This window comes from Aptenodytes forsteri, unplaced genomic scaffold, assembly GCF_000699145.1.
Source record: "Aptenodytes forsteri isolate BGI_AS27 unplaced genomic scaffold, ASM69914v1 Scaffold283, whole genome shotgun sequence".
Classification (NCBI taxonomy): domain Eukaryota; kingdom Metazoa; phylum Chordata; class Aves; order Sphenisciformes; family Spheniscidae; genus Aptenodytes; species Aptenodytes forsteri.
Window position 1 is genome coordinate 512,488 of NW_008794167.1, and position 17,163 is coordinate 529,650.

At 43.3% G+C, this 17,163-nt stretch overlaps 1 protein-coding gene and 1 long non-coding RNA gene across 3 annotated transcripts; one reads left to right on the forward strand and one right to left on the reverse strand.

The window, feature by feature from the left end:
• The first annotated feature begins 744 nt into the window (after positions 1-744).
• On the forward strand, positions 745-10,448 carry POLR3F (RNA polymerase III subunit F). 2 transcript variants are annotated; one of them, XM_009281508.2, is made up of 9 exons: positions 745-859; positions 2,991-3,058; positions 4,088-4,155; positions 4,726-4,746; positions 4,849-4,961; positions 6,988-7,131; positions 7,897-8,004; positions 8,971-9,162; positions 9,760-10,448. In XM_009281508.2, the coding sequence occupies exons 1-9, from the start codon at positions 803-805 to the stop codon at positions 9,835-9,837; spliced, it is 849 nt and encodes a 282-aa protein (XP_009279783.1). In that variant the 5' UTR covers positions 745-802; the 3' UTR covers positions 9,838-10,448. The 2 variants fall into 2 exon arrangements, with proteins under 2 accessions (XP_009279783.1, XP_009279793.1); XM_009281518.2 differs by lacking the exon at positions 4,726-4,746.
• On the reverse strand, positions 10,091-16,534 carry LOC109279516. The gene is made up of 4 exons (XR_002086212.1): positions 16,438-16,534; positions 15,399-15,539; positions 13,354-13,514; positions 10,091-10,174 (listed from the first exon to the last, which is right to left on the reverse strand). It is a non-coding gene; the product is annotated as an uncharacterized LOC109279516 (long non-coding RNA).
• Between the last annotated feature and the right edge of the window lie 629 nt (positions 16,535-17,163).

Below are 17,163 nucleotides of genomic sequence, written 5' to 3' on the forward strand. Positions count from 1 at the left end.
GGCGGCGGGAGGAAGAGGGCCGTGAAGGGGCGGGGTGCGCTGGGGGCGTGTGGGGGCTGGCAGGGAGGCAAGGGAAGCGTCCTGGGTTGGGGGGAGCAGGCGGCAGAGATGCGAGGGGAGTAGGCGGGGCACAGGGCGTGCCGGTGCCTCGGGGGGCGGGGGTCGAGGCCCGGGTGGTGGTCAGGAAACGGGTCCTGAGGGAGAGGTTTGCTGTTGTTGGGGGAGCTTCTGTTTTGTGCTGGGGCTGGGAGGTGCTTAGGTAGCCGTGAGGGATGGGGTCGGGTTGCCTTCGGCTGCCCTGGTGTCTTTCTGTTCTTGGAAAGGGGAATTGTGGCTTTTCTGCGTTAAGTCATTTTTTTTTCTAAAAGGTATTTCATCAGTATTTGCATTCTCTGACTAGCTAGCAATTCCTTCCCGTCAGAACCTTTTGTATACTGAAACTGTACAGGGAGCTCTAAATCCATGTTGTTAATAATGAGAGTAACATAAAAGTAAAGTGGAGCACTGTGTTCAGTGTTGTCACAAAGAGCAAAGGTAGTTTGTCCAGCAGTTGCAAAAGCATATTTGTCAGCACAGGGAGTAGATGCCGAGTTCCCTCAGTAGATACTACCAAGAAGCAGTTCATGGGTACTTTTCCCCTGAGTTGTTCTTTTCCCTCTCTTCCATTCTGACTCTAGCACTGTTTGGATGGTTTTGGGTGCAATGGAGCATGATTTTAAACTTGCTTTTCTCCTCCCCCAGGATTATTGAACTGTGCCATCAGTTCCCTCATGGTATCACAGACCAGGTGATTCAAAATGATATGCCTCACATGGAAGCCCAGCAGCGAGCCATGGCGATCAACAGGCTGCTCTCGATGGTAGGGTGATCTCAGCTTCCTCATGTTACTTCAGCCAACCCGGAGCACTCTTTATACACGCAGTCTGCATGGTAGCAACCTGTTGGGCAGGGCTAGCAAATTAATCCTTTTGGATTTAGCGGCATTTGCCATAATGTGCAGTTACCACAACTTACTTTTGGTTGCCATAAGCACTTACGATTGCCAAAACCAATTAAAACATACCTCAGCTGACTCCTTCCATTCTGTAATACAAAGTTGACATGAATGTGTATATCCATGTGGATTTCTAGGTGAGGAAGCTACCACTGAGAAGTAGCGCATTTGGGTTTTTTATGTGTCTGGAGTTCTTTGGTCATCTTTTCCCTGTGTATTACTTTGTAAAGTGGAATGTGATACAATGGTCTAATGTAACAGTCGGGTGCAAGTGTAGTTGCAGTGGTTCAGCAGGTGGAAAGATGGCCACAGGTGATAACCACAAGGCCCATTAATGGTGGGGAATGACTTAGCTAGAGATAAAAGAATGGGTGTTAGCCCATGCTCTTGTATGTGAAGGTCTTCTCCGAACCCCTCACAAAATCCCGAAGTTGTGGATTACTCTGATAATATGCAGGTGAAACATCTCAAGGAATTTTTTTGCATCTTCTGTAAATTTCCCACATCTCACTGGCCATTTCCTTTTACTGTATCAGGAGTCAGCCTAAGATAAGTGAGGCTCACAGTCAACTACTTCTGCCAGTTGTTCAGGAACAGATAGTAGCTGTTTATCTTGTTGGTTCAGTGTGGCATAATCTTGAGTATCAGCTAAATGTTCAAGGTCTTTAAAGATAGAGATTCCTTTCGGTTCCGTAGCTAGCCGCTTCATGGGTGTGTGAAGTCAGGAAATAAAGCAGACTGAGTGGTGTGGTCAAGAGAGCACTGTTGAAAAGAGGGGCACTTGCTTTCTCACAAAGGAGAATGTTGGAAAGTATCCAAACTGAGCAAAGTGTGGTGTTTGGGTTTTTTTTTTAATAACCGAAACTACTTAGCTGGGACCATACTAGGTGGCAATGGAAGTAATATAATCTGTCTCTTTTTGGTCTTTCTGTTATAGATGTGAAGTTTATCAATACATTGGATGTGAGCTTGTGTGTTCAATAACTTCTGAAAGGGCTGGCCAAATTTCTCAATGAGGCTTCAAAGATAGTTAAGTCTCTAGAATTTGTTTAAAATAGATCCCCTGGGGAGTGGGGAGTGTGTGGTGAGATCTAGTAAGTACGTCAAATATGGGGAAAAACTGCAGTGAGAGCTCAGCCTTAATAAGCATCAGATACTTCACCTGAGATAAGCTGCAAGTACTTCATCTGTAGAAAAGCACTGAAGGGGATCATCTTGAGGTGTGAGCTCCAATCAACCACGTAATGCAAATCTATAAGAAACAGGGCTGTAACTATGGGGAAAGAATTGGCTGGCAACGAAAGAGTGAATGTTAGTTAAAGCTGTCATACACAGTTATGGGCTGTGTATGGGCTCTTGGGCTTGTCTAATTGCTTGCCCCTTCAAAATAGGAAATAAGAATTTGCCTGGCCTAGGCACAAACTGTCAAAGGCAGGACAAATGTTTTGTTTGTGTGAGATGCCGGTAATTTGCCTCTGAGAGGCACTGTCGATCCTGGCTGGCAGTTTTCCAATGATCCCTACTTAGTAAAAAATAGAATTTTGCTACTGGAACTCAGAATTGTTCAAAATTTGTTCAGTAGAGCTCCAACGTGATTTCTGGGTAGCCATGCAAATGAGTGTTTTGGTGGAAAGGGAGAGCAAAGTAGACAAGAACTTGACATCCCTCATGCAATGGTGAAAGTTAGGAGAAATAATAGGAAGTGCATAGATGTGGTGGGAAGGGTTGGGAACTGTATTTGTTATTTCTGATAGCTGATAAGTGGATACTTATAGGGGGGAAAAAATATCCTCAAGGGTATTACTGTACTTAGAGGGAGAAAATATCCTCAAGAAGGGTATTATTGTTTCCAGTGGTTAGAAGTGTTATTTTTCCCTTTTCTTTATTTAGTTGACATGAAATAAGGTTTTTATTTTAGAAGTTTAGAAGATTCTTGCTGTGTTCTGAAACAAGCTATTTGAAGGAAAGTTAAATGCGTTGTGCCCATCTCTCCTAGGGGCAACTGGACCTTCTCAGGAGCAATGCAGGTCTCCTATATAGAATCAAAGAGTCTCAAAATGCAAGGTAATCCTCGTGTTTGCTGGATAAATATATTTGGAACACAATTCTGCAACTCGCATGCAGCATTGCTGAGAAGACACTCAGCAGTGTAATATGGATTCTGTAACATCCATGTTACAGAACATAACTGCTTGTTTCAGGAGGGTACGCTTAACTCCCCTGAGCTGATCCTGAAAACTGTTTTAGGTATAGTGGTTTCTACTGAACAGAGGATGCCATGGGACTATAGCTCTACCTTGCTAGCACAGTTCCTGGTCCAGATGACAGCGAAGTGATCTGTGCAAACATATGTATGTGCTCAGGTGGAATCCAGCTGAAGCCCAACCATACCATCGGCAAAGTGTGGTTCTGTGGTCCTCCTCACTGCTCATGTTACAGGATCAGCGCTCATATTTACAGCTGTTCCAGGAGGCCACTTGAACTGCCACTCATGCTCTTTGATTTATTAAAACGTACCTTCAAACCATGTTTTGTGATGCCTATGTAAATCTGAGTAAAAGATGCCTTAGACATACTTCTGGAAAGAAATAGTCTTCAAAATTATCCTCAGTGCAGGCATGTCATCCTCTCTTTCAAATGCTTTAGAAAAAGATTCCTGAGTTCAGGCTTTCTCAGACCAGTGAAAAGGCATGTTTTAGAGTTGGGAGCACGCTACTATCCCTTTGTAGACGTTCTGTCTGGAGACAGACTATCCTAAATTATGCTCCATGCTGCGTTTGACCTTCCACAGTTGTGTTAATATGTGACTCCAAATTCCCCATTGTTATGACAAGTTGAGTGACTCCTGCTTGGTCGCTTTTCTTTCATACTGTGCTCTTTTGTCTTTACTGTGGCTTCTCACTGGCAAGCTTGGCTTGATCCAGAGAGGTTTAGTGTCATGTACTACATTTGCCAATGGCTGGCTTATTGTGTGGGTTTTTTTTTCCTTTGTGCATTGTTTTTTTCATAGTACTTGTTTTCAGTTTAAAACAAATCCAACTTCTTTCAAATTTTGGTCCTTTCAAAAATCCTGATGTCTGTCTTATTTTACAGTAAGATGAAAGGCTCTGACAATCAAGAAAAGCTGGTTTACCAAATTATAGAAGATGCAGGCAACAAAGGTAGTTTAAATAAATTATAATTGTGAATGGTAGTAACTGTTTACTTATGGATGTCCACTTTATAAAACAAAAGAGAAGACAACATATTTCTTTATTAAAATAGCAACCTGTCCTGGTTGACTCTGGGGGGGGGCTCTTTCAGAATATTTGGAATATGCATTACGATTTATCTATGGGACTGTCAAGCTGAGGAATCCACAGAACACTTGCTACTTAAATCCGATATAGATATCACATTTTCTTTTAACAGGTGTACTGCCAGCAGAAACCACTGCTAGTAACTAGGCTTTCTCAGCAGTCATTGCACGCTATGGTTGAGAGATGGCAGGCAGAACTGGCTGTCGTATTTTTGTTGAAGCAAACACTAGTTACCTAAAAATGCAGGAACATTTCTGTGATGTATTCATGTTGGCAGTGAAGTGGGGTCCACCTGTAAGACCTCTTGGAGGAGAGGTAAAGGGCAGGACAGTGTGGTGGTTGTGGTATGCATTTCTTGTTTTGTCCGTTGCTTTTTTTGTTCCACCCCCTTCTGCCCCTTCCCTCCCTTTTGCCGGGATTGGTGGGATCGAGGATACATCCTGTGGTTGGCAAGTGAGTCAAGCAATGTTGTGATGTGACTTTTGGTTTGTGAGTACATACAGAAACAAATGGTTTCTTCTATTCATGCCCATTCACTTCTCTGTTTTAAAACAGGTATTTGGAGCAGGGACATTAGATACAAAAGTAATTTGCCTTTAACGGAGATCAACAAGATACTGAAAAACTTGGAAAGCAAGAAACTAATTAAAGCAGTTAAATCTGTGGCAGTGAGTATTTTATGACTTTTTTTTTAAACCATTTCAAATGTTTGCTGCATGCTGTGTGTTTGAACAGGAGACTGGGAGCAGAGAAACCTCGTTCTGCCTCCAGCTTTCTCGTTGACTATGCACCAGCGTTTGACTATCTGCCTTTAGCATGCAGGTTTGAGGGGCAACAGATAAGAGAGGCTATAATGTTTATTAAATAATCAAGATACTACTAACAAACTGATTAATAATCTAATTAATAAACACATCACTATTAATATACAGTTCTATCACTCTTCCCACCACTACTAATTACACACTGTTACTATCAAATTGCAGGTTTAGTTCTCTTAATTCTTTATTGCACACAGCTGTTGTTACAGTTCTGTTACCCTTTACAAACCTCTCGCACTGCTCACTACTAATCTGCAGTTCTGTCACCATTTTCTCTGTGCTTCCATACCCCGTCTTTAGGACATAAACCTAGGGAAGCGTCTGGTGGGTTTCCCTCCAGCATACCAACGGGCTTGGGTCCTCAGGTCAGCTTCTCTGCTGTCCGTAGGCACCCACACTCCTGCTGTCTGCAGATCCTGCCCTCTTTTGTTTTCTGATTTTTATACCTTATTCTCTTTTTTTGTTTCTTAACTCTTTTCTACCACCCTTTTCTCCTTTCTCCACTCGGTCTCCACCCAAATAAGCAACCTGCCCGTAATTACTTTTTCTCCATTGGTCCCAACGTTGCTGTACCACAATTAGGTATTTCTGATACTGAAGCAATCTCGGCCTTTTATATGGGACTAGTGATACGGTTACCTAGCTGCAAGTGGCCTTGCAAGGTTTCTCTCCCCCGGAGATCCTGAAACTCCCTTCAGTTATCTGTTTCATACTGGATTTGTATAGTTTACTTTAAACAATTTCTAAGACATTTGATTCTGTTTTAGCCTTGGTTCCTCTACTTTGTTCCAGTTACTCAAGTACTTTCTTATCTTATGTGCAAACACTCCACGTACCAGAGTAGGGCTTATCCTTTTCCATGCTTTTTCTCACTCTATTGTAATGCTCATGCAGCATCCTGCTCTCCCTTACCTGCTTAATTACAAATCATTGGTATTGGCGTGTTCTTTGGACATTCTCCTGGTTTTCAGCAGAGATTCTGTCTTGTTGCAGGGCCTGGTATAGCAGGAAGACCGCTTGTTTGGGAACTCTTGGAAGTTCTATGTTGTGTGCCTTTTCTATCTGCTGGTCTCATCTGCACCATGGAGGCAATACCTTGGCTTGCATGTGTGCATTTTGAGGGGGGGCAGGGAGGGAGTGAGAGGTGAGGGTAACTTCCTAAATAAAAATAAAATGGAGATAAAGAAGTTGGACATAGAGAAGCAGTAGCTTTTTCATGTTTTTGTGAGAGATGCTGGCTTCATCTAGTTATAAAGGGGATGCAACGCTGCTAAAGTTGCTTCGGTGGTTGCTGCGTAGTCCTTTGGATGACCATTGTCCTTTAACTGTCTGACTACTAATATGGGGACTGAAGCAGCATTCCCATTCACCCCGTCTAGGTGTGGCAGTAAGGAGTGGGCTCGCAAGGGCTAACTTTAGCTGCAGGGTTTAATCACGTAAGGGTCCTCCTGTCATCAGTGCATGGGTTGTCTCTTGCAGAAACAGTTGTAAGCCTCTCTGTTAAGTTTGTCTTTGCTGTCTTCTAAAGGCGCTTTCCTGCCCTCCTTTGACTGTGGAGGGGGATTAGAGTCAATAGGTTAAAATTAAACTCTGAGATCTTCTTCAGTGAGGTTTGTATTGTGTGCCCATTGTTAGTAGGATTCTCTCTTCTAACACTATGTTACAAAATTATTAGTAATCTGAATGTATTGATCTTCTCTTTATCTCCGTCTTACCTGTGGGTCAAAGACGTTAATGACAGCTTGAGTCAGCTGGATTGCTGTGCTCCAGGTTTTAGGAGTAATGAACTCTCTCTTTTGCAGATACCTTCTTAAATCTTCCTTTCTTATGGAAGACTTTCAGCTGTTAAGAGCTGTGCACTTTTCTCTAACAGGCATCCAAGAAGAAGGTTTATATGCTATATAACCTGCAGCCTGACCGGTCGGTGACTGGTGGGGCTTGGTACAGTGACCAAGACTTTGAGTCTGAATTTGTGGAGGTGTTAAATCAACAGTGTTTTAAATTTCTACAGAGCAAGGTGAGTGCTACTACGAAAGTTACCTTCCATTTGTTTTGTGTTTTATATTTTCTTTGTAAAACTAGCAACAGGCAAGGCTTAAGTTTTCCATAGTGTTTTCCGTAAGTGTTGGCCATTGTTATAACTGGATTGGCAAATCTGTACTGGATTGTATTTGTCACAGCAAGCGTGATGGTGTTGCATTTTAATAATGCATATTTTCACACCCTCTACAGGCAGTGAAGCCTTCCATCTCCAAAGTCCAATGACAAGCTAGGCAGCAAAGAACACAGGACCAAAAAAACAAGCAAAAGTGACTGTTTTCCCTGCAGAGCTCCTAATTTCTGAGAGGGTGGAAGGCACTACTCAGCTCTGCCTAGAAGACAATTTTCTCTAGTATAACTGCAGGAGAAGCCTGCTCTCCGTTAAATAAGTCCTATGCAGATTGCAGCATTTCTCTATTCCATTAAAATATATTTTAACTGGCACTAGGTACAGCAGAAACTTCTTTTGTGTCAAAAAAATGCCAGATGCTGATATTCCTTCATAATAATCTAAATCACTGTGTAACTTTTGTGTCATATTTAGTGTAAAATTACGTTTGGTTGTGCATTGCATTATCTCACGTACATCAGTCTTAAGGACATAGCTTTAAATGCTAAATAAAAAACGTGCCAGAAATGGTTTGGAAATCAACTTTTATACTCTAGTCTGCCTGAAACTGCACCACGAAGGAGGCTCTTCACAGTGAGTACTGACTATAACTCATCTTTTGCTTTTTCTCAGGCAGAAGCAGCTCGAGAGAGCAAACAGAACCCCATGATACAGAGGAACAGCTCATTTGCCTCATCCCATGAGGTGTGGAAATACATCTGTGAACTGGGTATCAGTAAGGTCAGAAGAGATTCATCTTACTACTCTCAAAATTCTCAGTGCATGACTAGCTTCAGGAGTTGGGTCCTGTAAATTTGGTGAGGGTCCAATAAATGCTACAGTCACTGTATTGGAAGTGGGCTTTGCTGCTTTATTGCTTTTTGAGGAGGGTCATTGGTGCTGCATGGGATTCCAGGGTAGTTTATACATACGGGTTTTCAAAGACGTATAAAAGAGTTAGCATTCCCACCTTGTTGATGGGAATTGGGGTAAGTTTTCCTTTAACAATCTCAACTGGTTTATATTTTATAATTTCTCTCAAGTTTGCCTATGCACTTCAAGTGGTTTTAGGGGAGGGGAAAAAAAAAAAAGGAGGAAAAAACCCCTGCAATTATTGGTCACCATCAACAGGCATCTCTTCAGTAGTCTGTCTTCTTTCACAATCGTTTTCCTGTAAAACTGGAAATGTATCATGCTAGGATGATGTAGACACTTGAGGTGTATAGGGAAGTTCTTCTTGACAAGCCAAGGCTAGCGTAATCCAAAAGTGTTTGAGAGGTAGGAGGTATTGGTATTGGCTTTTCTTTCTGTTTCTGCACAACCCCATAAGAGGAAAAAACCCTGCAATTATTGGTCACCATCAACAGGCATCTCTTCAGTAGTCTGTCTTCTTTCACAATCGTTTTCCTGTAAAACTGGAAATGTATCATGCTAGGATGATGTAGACACTTGAGGTGTATAGGGAAGTTCTTCTTGACAAGCCAAGGCTAGCGTAATCCAAAAGTGTTTGAGAGGTAGGAGGTATTGGTATTGGCTTTTCTTTCTGTTTCTGCACAACCCCATAAAGTGCCCAGCGAGAGCAGTGCCTTTATCTGGGCGAGGTTAGAACCCTAAGGACTTGTTACTCATAGTGTTTGCTCGTTTCCTCCTTGCTGGACTTGTTGGCATGCGTCTTTCCTAATATTTATTTTACAAATGATTTCTTAGGTAGAGTTGTCAATGGAAGACATTGAAACCATTTTAAATACGCTGATATATGATGGAAAAGTGGAGATGACTATTATTGCTGCAAAGGAAGGGACGGTAGGCAGTGTGGATGGACAGATGAAGTTGTACAGAGCCGTTAGTCCTCTCATACAACCCACTGGATTAGTCAGGACGCCCTGTGGACTCTGCCCTGTAAGTAACTAATTCTGTATACGAATAGGTGGGTGCATGCAAATCTTGAATACAGTCCTGCAAATGGCCAGCCAGCATGCTGCCGCGTTATGCCCGTGAGTGATCCTCGTGACTTTCTAAGCCAACTGCGCTTATGCGTGTTATCCGTGATGCCTTAGCTATGGTGTAAGAGGCAGGTTCTTTAGTTTAGACCAGGATGTTTCCCACTTATACCCTGTCTCTTTACTGGACTGTATGTGAAAGGGTGCTGTCAAGTGTAGCCTGTTCCAAATTATATTATTATATTTTCTGATCCCAAGTTTGCCTACTTATGTTTTTTAACAAGCTAACTTATTTCTGTCTACCTTTTGGTCTCTCCTGCTTGGATTGTAAACTGATATGTAGGTAAAACTTGCCAGTGTGTCCACTTGCATCATTTACTACAGTGGGGTCTGTTTTGCTCCTGTTCCTCAGAGCTGGCATAGGACTTCCTAGATTTTGGCCTCTGTTAGACTACTGCTTTTCTACTGGGGAAGGAGCAGAAAACATGCGAGCATGTTACTTCCAGTTAGATCGTGTTGCTGTATATAATTACTGACACAGGGCTTTCTTTTGCAGGTTTTTGATGATTGCCATGAAGGTGGTGAGATTTCGCCATCAAACTGTATTTATATGACAGAGTGGCTGGAGTTTTAAAGTGAAGGAAAACTGTAAACTGGATTCATGCTTCACAGCCAAGGTGACAAAGCAGCTTGCTTTTTTTTTAAAAGTGGACTTCTAAATTTGCGAGCAACTTCAGGACATGGAGTGACTTTGTTTTTAATGAAACATGAAGCAGCAACATATCAGTTGCGTGAGCAGTTCTGTGAGTGGACTGGAAATCGAGTCAGCATTGAAGATCAAGGCTGAAGTGGAAATGTAGATCCATTCTTGTACCAAAAATTGGTTGTGTGACTTGAAAACTGCCATGGAACAGCTGGGTGGTGATGCATCGCTTCCAAGGATTGTGTCAAGTACTCCACAGATGCTTATTCTGAGTGAGAGAAAATAAGTCATTAGCTGATCAGAAAAACTTGCTAATGAGTGTTGCCAAGAATGAGATCCCAAACTTTGCTTTTCAGACTAATGCTATTGGTGGGTGCTTAAGTGCTAAAGCTGACGCTTTTCTCCCACAATAGCTACCATCTAATTGAAGACTAAGAATCTGATGTGGGAAAGATCCTAAATAGGTCAAACGGAACTCACTGATTCTTTATTATCTTTCTTACCTGCTAATTTATCATTAAAACCCTGATTTTTCTCATGTACTTCTGTGCTTCATTTCGTCCATTGCTGCCATTGCCTGGTGATGCATCTGTTGTATTTATTCCTTCATCTGACAGCTACAAGATCATCATCAAATGTGTTGGTGTGTTCTGGCTGCTGCATCATCTACATGGATAGGTCAGCTGAAATTTTGAGTAGAAGTATTCTGAGAAGATGTGTTTTCCAGAATAGAAAGAGTTCCTCTGGCCTGATGGTACAGGGAAGATTTTTATAGATTATCTGAATACCCTCAGGGATGAAAAAGACACCAATGACAGTTGTTTGGACATAAATATGGCCTCTGGCCTTGGTTTGTGATCTGAGAAAGGCATGATACTGGCATATCATCAAAAACCACAGTCTTCTCTTCTTGTGATGTGGAGCCAATTTGTGTTTCTCTTAAGTGTGACCTCTCTGGCTCCTTCTCTGTGTGACTCTGGACTGATGAATTGGCAATAGCATATAGACTGTGGCGTTGTCGTCAGCCTCATGGCCAGGGTATGCTGGGCCACGGACCTCTTGAGAGAGCTGTGTCTAGTTTCCTCTGGCTATCGATGTCCATCTGGCAGTATTAGGGGGTGATACTATCTTTGGAAAATGTAGGTTCAAATCCCACTTGGGAAGTAGATTTTTCGTACCAACTATGTTATGCTAATTAGTTACTCAACCTCTTCCTTAACCTATAATCAAGCAACCTCTAGGAAAAAAACGTCAGCTCCTTTTTCATCAGTGAGAATATTGTGCATATGTGGTAGAGCCAGCTCTCCACCATCCAGCATAACAGAGGGCTGGAATGAAGTCCTTAGCAGGCAGGGTAGTGTAGACACATGAACCAGTACAACTTGCTACCTGTGGCTTAACATTGCTGTGTCCAGGCTGGATCTCTACACAGCTACTCAGTATCTTCACGATAGCCTCCCAGCACTGGGAAACAATTAGCGGGTCAAGCACAACACTGGACCTGTTGCATCTAGCTGTTTTCAAAATTCCCTGTCTGAAAATAAGCCCTCCTGGACACTGGTCGGGAGGCCAGTGGTCAAGCACCTCTACAACTGAGTTATCAGCGTGCCAGGTAATCTGACCATGAGTAGTAAACAGTGGGCTAACATAGAGAGATTTTGGAAGACAGTTTATCTAATAAGGGTAGGAGACTTTACATCAGCTATTTCAATATTGTCCAGAAGTTTGCACCTTCTAAAAGCAGTCTGGATCCCATAGAAGTGTTCAAATCTTGCTCAGTTCCTGTTTTCCTACTTATAGCGTGGGCTGTGGACAGAAGGCTAATGGTGGTAAGTGCTGTACAAAGAATAATAATAATAAAAAAAAAAATGGTTCCTGTCCCATACAGGGACGGTATAGATACAGAGGCAAAGGCTCCTTGTTTGCGAGTAGGCATGCTGTCTCCGACTGGAGCAAGCAACTAGTACTGATAAGCTGGCGCGTCCATGGAAGGAGTTTGATTGTATTAGCTAGTGCGAGCACCCGCAGCCGGCCTGCTCTTTTGTTGCAGTGTTTGAGGTGGGGTTTTGACAGGGATGCATATCTCTACAGAGGCAGAAGAGCTCTTACAAAAGAGATGTGGGGGTGAAGTGATCAGATGTTTGTTCTTTCTCTGCCCCCTTTTACCACTCAGCACACTGAAGCCTGAGGAAAATGCTGCTCACTTCACTGGAGGGAGCCTTAACCTCAACTTCAGACATCCGTTATGTGGCCAAAGGTAGTTTCATTCAGGTGTGGGCTGGGGTTGCCTTTGTCTTCCTGTGTTCAAAGAGGACCTAACACAATGGGGGTCCTGAATCCTGCTGCTGCAGAGATAACGCATTGTTTGTGCTCTACTGCAGCTAGAAGATAGCTTTCAGGGAAACAACATGTCTTTATCATGCAGGTATGTCACTTTATGCAGTATGACCTTATTCACTGGAAATAAGAAAAAGGAGAGAGAGCTTGTCATCAGTGAACAACTTAAGGAAGTAGAGGGCTGGTTTATTAAGCTCTCTAAATTCTGGCTCATTTGTGTTGGGTTTATCTGGTTTAGATGACCTTTATGGTCTCTGAAGCTTCTTTGTGTTGCCACTGTAACAAGACTTCTCAAATTTGGAAAAAAACCATGCCTATAGAGAAAAGTAAAGCAATTTCACTTTCCTATCTGTAAAATAGGAATCTCTCTGATCTATTTTTAAATGAATTAGAGGAATGATCTTTCTGTCACTCTGGTTCTTCATGAACCTGGCTAATCTATCAGCCTGTAATTCTTTTTAAAAAAGGGAGTAAATGCAGAAAGATAACATTAATAGTCTAGTCTTTTTTTCCTCCCTGAGTTCCTTCAGTCGTCTATTCTACCTAGCAAAGCTGTCTCCTTTACAAACTGGTATGAAATGTAACTTTTTGAGGATGCTGTAATACTAGCTCCAGTACTGAATATGAAAACACGTATGTGTAGAAAGCTGAGAGCTAAAGTTAACCCTCAAAACATGGATGACCACTTGGGAGCATGAGCTGCTCATTTCTTTATGCAAGCCTCATACAAGAGGTCACAGTTCAGCTGCTGCAGGACCACGAGGGACCTCCTGGGTCGGAGAGCTCAGCCCAGTTACCGTGAGCTCTGGGGTGTGCAGACCCTGCTGTGAACATACCAGGCAGTTCTGAGAGGTTTCCTCACTAGCGGTAACCGACTGTACAAAAGCAAGTTCGAGGGTGGTCACACCCAAATGCCATTTTCACATGGAATCAAGTGCAAGATTGCTTTTTATTTCCAAGAGAAACATTAACTACAGTACCAGGCTGTATTGTGACCTGAGGGAGAGTACAGCTAGCAGGTACTGTTTAACATGTCTAGCCTTTACAGTCCAAAGTTTAAAACATTAACATTAATAGCAAACTTCAAGCTTTGATAATGAAAACATTTACCCTCTGGTTGAGTGGCTGTCCAGTTTTTCCTGGTTTTGGTTTTTTTTTATTTGCTCCGATTATAACTCTCGCCCCTGTTGGAGGTGTTAAGCATGATGGTTGTTCATCTGGTGCTGTTCGAGTGCCATCTTCTGTCTTGTCCTGGTGTGGCTACCCTAGGGCTCAAGAAAGAAGAGAGACTGCTCTAAACCCTGTTCTGGTTTCCTGTTTTGCCTCCACGTGCAGAGCAGTTTTTGGGAACAAAAATAGACACCTCAAATAGGGCTGTCCTCCACCACACATAGACCACCTTCCCCTCTTGCTTCACGTGGCTGGGACTTTCTGTCATTTCATCTGTGAGAAATGGGTAGCCAGGCCCTCACCTGCGCTGAGCCCAGCTTAGCCTGCGGCCTGGAGGGGACAAAAAGGTACTGTGAGAAGCTCCACGGATGGTGTCCAAGTCTTTGTTGAAAATGTTCACTTCCTTCCTGAGAAAGTTAATTATTGCACTTTGCACACTCTTCAGGAGATCCTGGGGGGAGTGGGGAGGAGCGAAAGCAGAGCTCAAAGCATTCTCCTATTTCAGTTGTTAAACACAAAACAAGTCGGGGCTTATGTAGGTAGCCTCTGTTTTTCCCCCTCTCTCACTTTTTGAGCAAGCTTGCGATTCTTCCAGGAAAATGGAAGAATGGGAAAGCTTTTACTTTAGTTATTTGGTCTAGAAACACAAGGCTTTAGGATTTTGCTCCTCTTGCAAACTCACAATAGTTGCTCAGAGTTTTAATTAATCTAATGCTAGCAGGGTGGGTGCAGCATGGCCTTGAAGCCCTGGGTCTCAGTGAGGCACTGTGCTTTGCTTTTGAGACATGGTGATGTGAGGAAGATGTAAAATGAAGGATAAACTAGCAACTCCAGAAGAGCAGATTTGCTTTGCCTTTACTGATACTGCTTGGAGAGCAAGTCCTGGGTCTGAGGACGTTAACAATAGTAATTTGAATTTTGTACACTTTAGCATATAAGCACAGGTAGCATTCTTCTACTTTTTTATGCCCACTGAATTTGTGATCTTTCTGCTCGTGTTCAGATTTTACACGTGCAAATTTAACCCCTGCAGAGCACACAACTTGCCTTATGCTAGGAAGCTGGGGAAGTCAATATTAATGTTCAGCTCGTACAGCATCTCGTTTTGCTTTGTTTTGGACCTGAAAAATTGCTCTCCACTGTTAGATGCTTCAGTAGAAAATACACCTTTTCTGCCCTGGGAAGAAGGAATGAATGGCTTTTGGTTAAAGCAGTTTCCTCAAGCATTCCCTGGATAATGCCAATCTCCCTGTGGAATTCATTGTTCTGAAAATGGCCCCTATCTGTGCACTTATGCAGTTCTGCTCCATATCTGTCAGCCAATTCCTTCTGTCCTTTCCAGGGAAGGGAAGAAGGACTGCCAATGGATCCAAACTCTACAATAGCCCAATGACAGTTTCACTGGATGATCTTCCACTGCCAGGTCTGTTGAAGTATCTTGAAGGGCACAGAGAACAGAGTTGAAAACCTCGTCCTTCTCTCAATGGTTTAACTTCTTGCTATTTCTAGTGTAAACAAACTCTTAGCACAGACTGCGAACTGGGAGCAGTCACAGATTTTTACAGGTGCTTGAAGGCTGAGAAGAGATTGCCCCCTTTTTATTTTTATAGCCAAGCATTCCATCGTAGGCTGTGCACTAACATTTAAAACATTTATATTCCTAATCGCTTATTATATGTCAAAGTTGGCCACATCTCCTATGCATGGTTTTACCAAAACCTTCATATAGCTAAGAAAAGTGTAAGATGTGTCCCATATAGCTCGTAGAGAGACCCTGCAGTTGGTCACAACAAAGAGCCTCTACAGGCAATCTAAGCTCCACAGTCTGGCCAGCTTTTATGTTTCTTGTGCCAGTTAACTGGTAGGAGGCAACGCCACCTGTTATCAGTAGATGTCCATACCACTGACTCCCTTGGTTTTTTTCATCTGCCATATCAGAGGTGTAGGCAGACACCAACATGGTAACTGGGTGAGTTTTGACATACCTGAGAAAAATGGGAGCCTGGTGATCAAACCTACATGGAGGACCACACTGCTGCACAGCATTTTAATCATGTTGCTCCTGTTGTTTTAAGCTGTTAGCAAGCAACTTCAGAATGAACTTCAGGCTTTCTTCTAATCAATGACTTTAAAAAAAATACAAAATATTCAAAACATAGATTTCTGTTGCATTTAAAAGCGAGAAAACACAAAAAAACCAAAGCTTGACAGTGCATGGGTGTTGTGGTTTAACCTTAGCTGGCAACTGAGCACTACACAGCCACTCGCTCACTCCCCCTTCCACCCCGGTGGGATGGGGGAGAGAGTAAAAGTGAAACACGCGGGTTGAGATAAGAACAGTTTAATAATGGAAATAAAATAAAATAGTAATAATAATAACAACAATAATAATAAAAGAATATACAAAGCAAGTGATGCACAATGCAATTGCTCACCACCTGCCGACCGATGCCCAGCCAGACTTCGAGCAGTGGCCCCCCCCCGCCCCGGCCAGCTTTCCCCCAGTTTATGTACTGAGCATGATGTCACATGGTATGGAATGTCCCTCTGGCCAGTTTGGGTCAGCTGTCCTGGCTGTGCCCCTTCCCAGCTTCTTGTGCACCTCCAGCCTTCTCAGTCGGTAGAGCATGGGAAGCTGAAAAGTCCTTGACTAGTGTAAGCACTACTTAGCAACAACTAAAACATTGGTGTGTTATCAACTTTGTTCTCATACTAAATCCAAAACACAGCACTATACCAGCTGCTAAGAAGAAAATTAACTTTGGCACAAAGGACAATGGGTGAGCAAACTTGATCACAGGGCATTAATTTCCTTTAAGCAAAGATGGAGCGATGCTCACACAGAAGCCTGGGGAACGTTTATAGGCTGACCACCACATGACTTTAAGGCAAGCACCCAAACTATTAGAAGCGAGTCAAGATGTTTTACTACAATGCCTTTGCCCCTAGAAGTATGTGTGAAAGTTTGCGGCATTCAGTGATGGATTTATGTGCATACATTGAGATAGGAAAAATCCCACTTACACGGCATTACATGAAGCTGCAGTGGAGGATTCATGTCATCGGTCTCATCAGGAACAGGCTTTGCCTCTTTGGCTTCAGAAGAGACTGTGGGAAGCAGCAAGAGAAGGAAGCAATGAAAGAGGGAACATATTTGCATAGTTTCAAGGCACAGGCAAGTTTCTGGGGCAACTCAGACTTGGTCAAACCTCTACCACACATCCACAGGCAGCATGTTGCATTTCTGGATATTGTGGCCATCCCCAGATCTCTCCTCACCAGAGGGTCTGGGCACCAGGGTTTTCCCAGCGGGCTGGGGTACAGGTTTCCTCACGGATTGATGAACCACTGTGGCCTCGAGCCAGCCGTGAGGGTAAAGCTGGCTCCCACATCTTTTCTGGGAACAGCAAGAGAAGAAAATCCCTTTTACCCGGGTCAGGCATATTTGAAAGCAGACTTCAGCAACCAGGTATGTGAATGGCGGGAGATGTGCTGTTGAAGGGTGCGTGTCCTCGGGGCAAACCAAAGTTGCGTTGGTCCTTTTCAGTTTCCAGCCACGCTTGCTCCCGGCCCAGCCACCCCAGCCGGCTGGCCCTGCCTCATCGCAGGCCTGGGCGGCCTCACGGCTTGGCCTGCTGCGCTTCCCAGGGCCAATGTGCCCAGGGAAGGTGACCCCAGTCTGACGAGGGGGGCTGAGAACTGAGGCGAAGATGAGGCTGCTTGGGGCTCGCAGTTTTTTTTTTTTTTTAA

Bases quoted from the DNA above. Each gene is read 5' to 3' on its own strand.
- POLR3F (XM_009281508.2), top strand. From the start codon at position 803: ATGCCTCACATGGAAGCCCAGCAGCGAGCCATGGCGATCAACAGGCTG. The intron at 7,132-7,896 runs GTGAGTGCTACT...GCTTTTTCTCAG, and splicing joins TTAAATTTCTACAGAGCAAG to GCAGAAGCAGCTCGAGAGAG. The intron at 9,163-9,759 runs GTAAGTAACTAA...TTTCTTTTGCAG, and splicing joins CGCCCTGTGGACTCTGCCCT to GTTTTTGATGATTGCCATGA.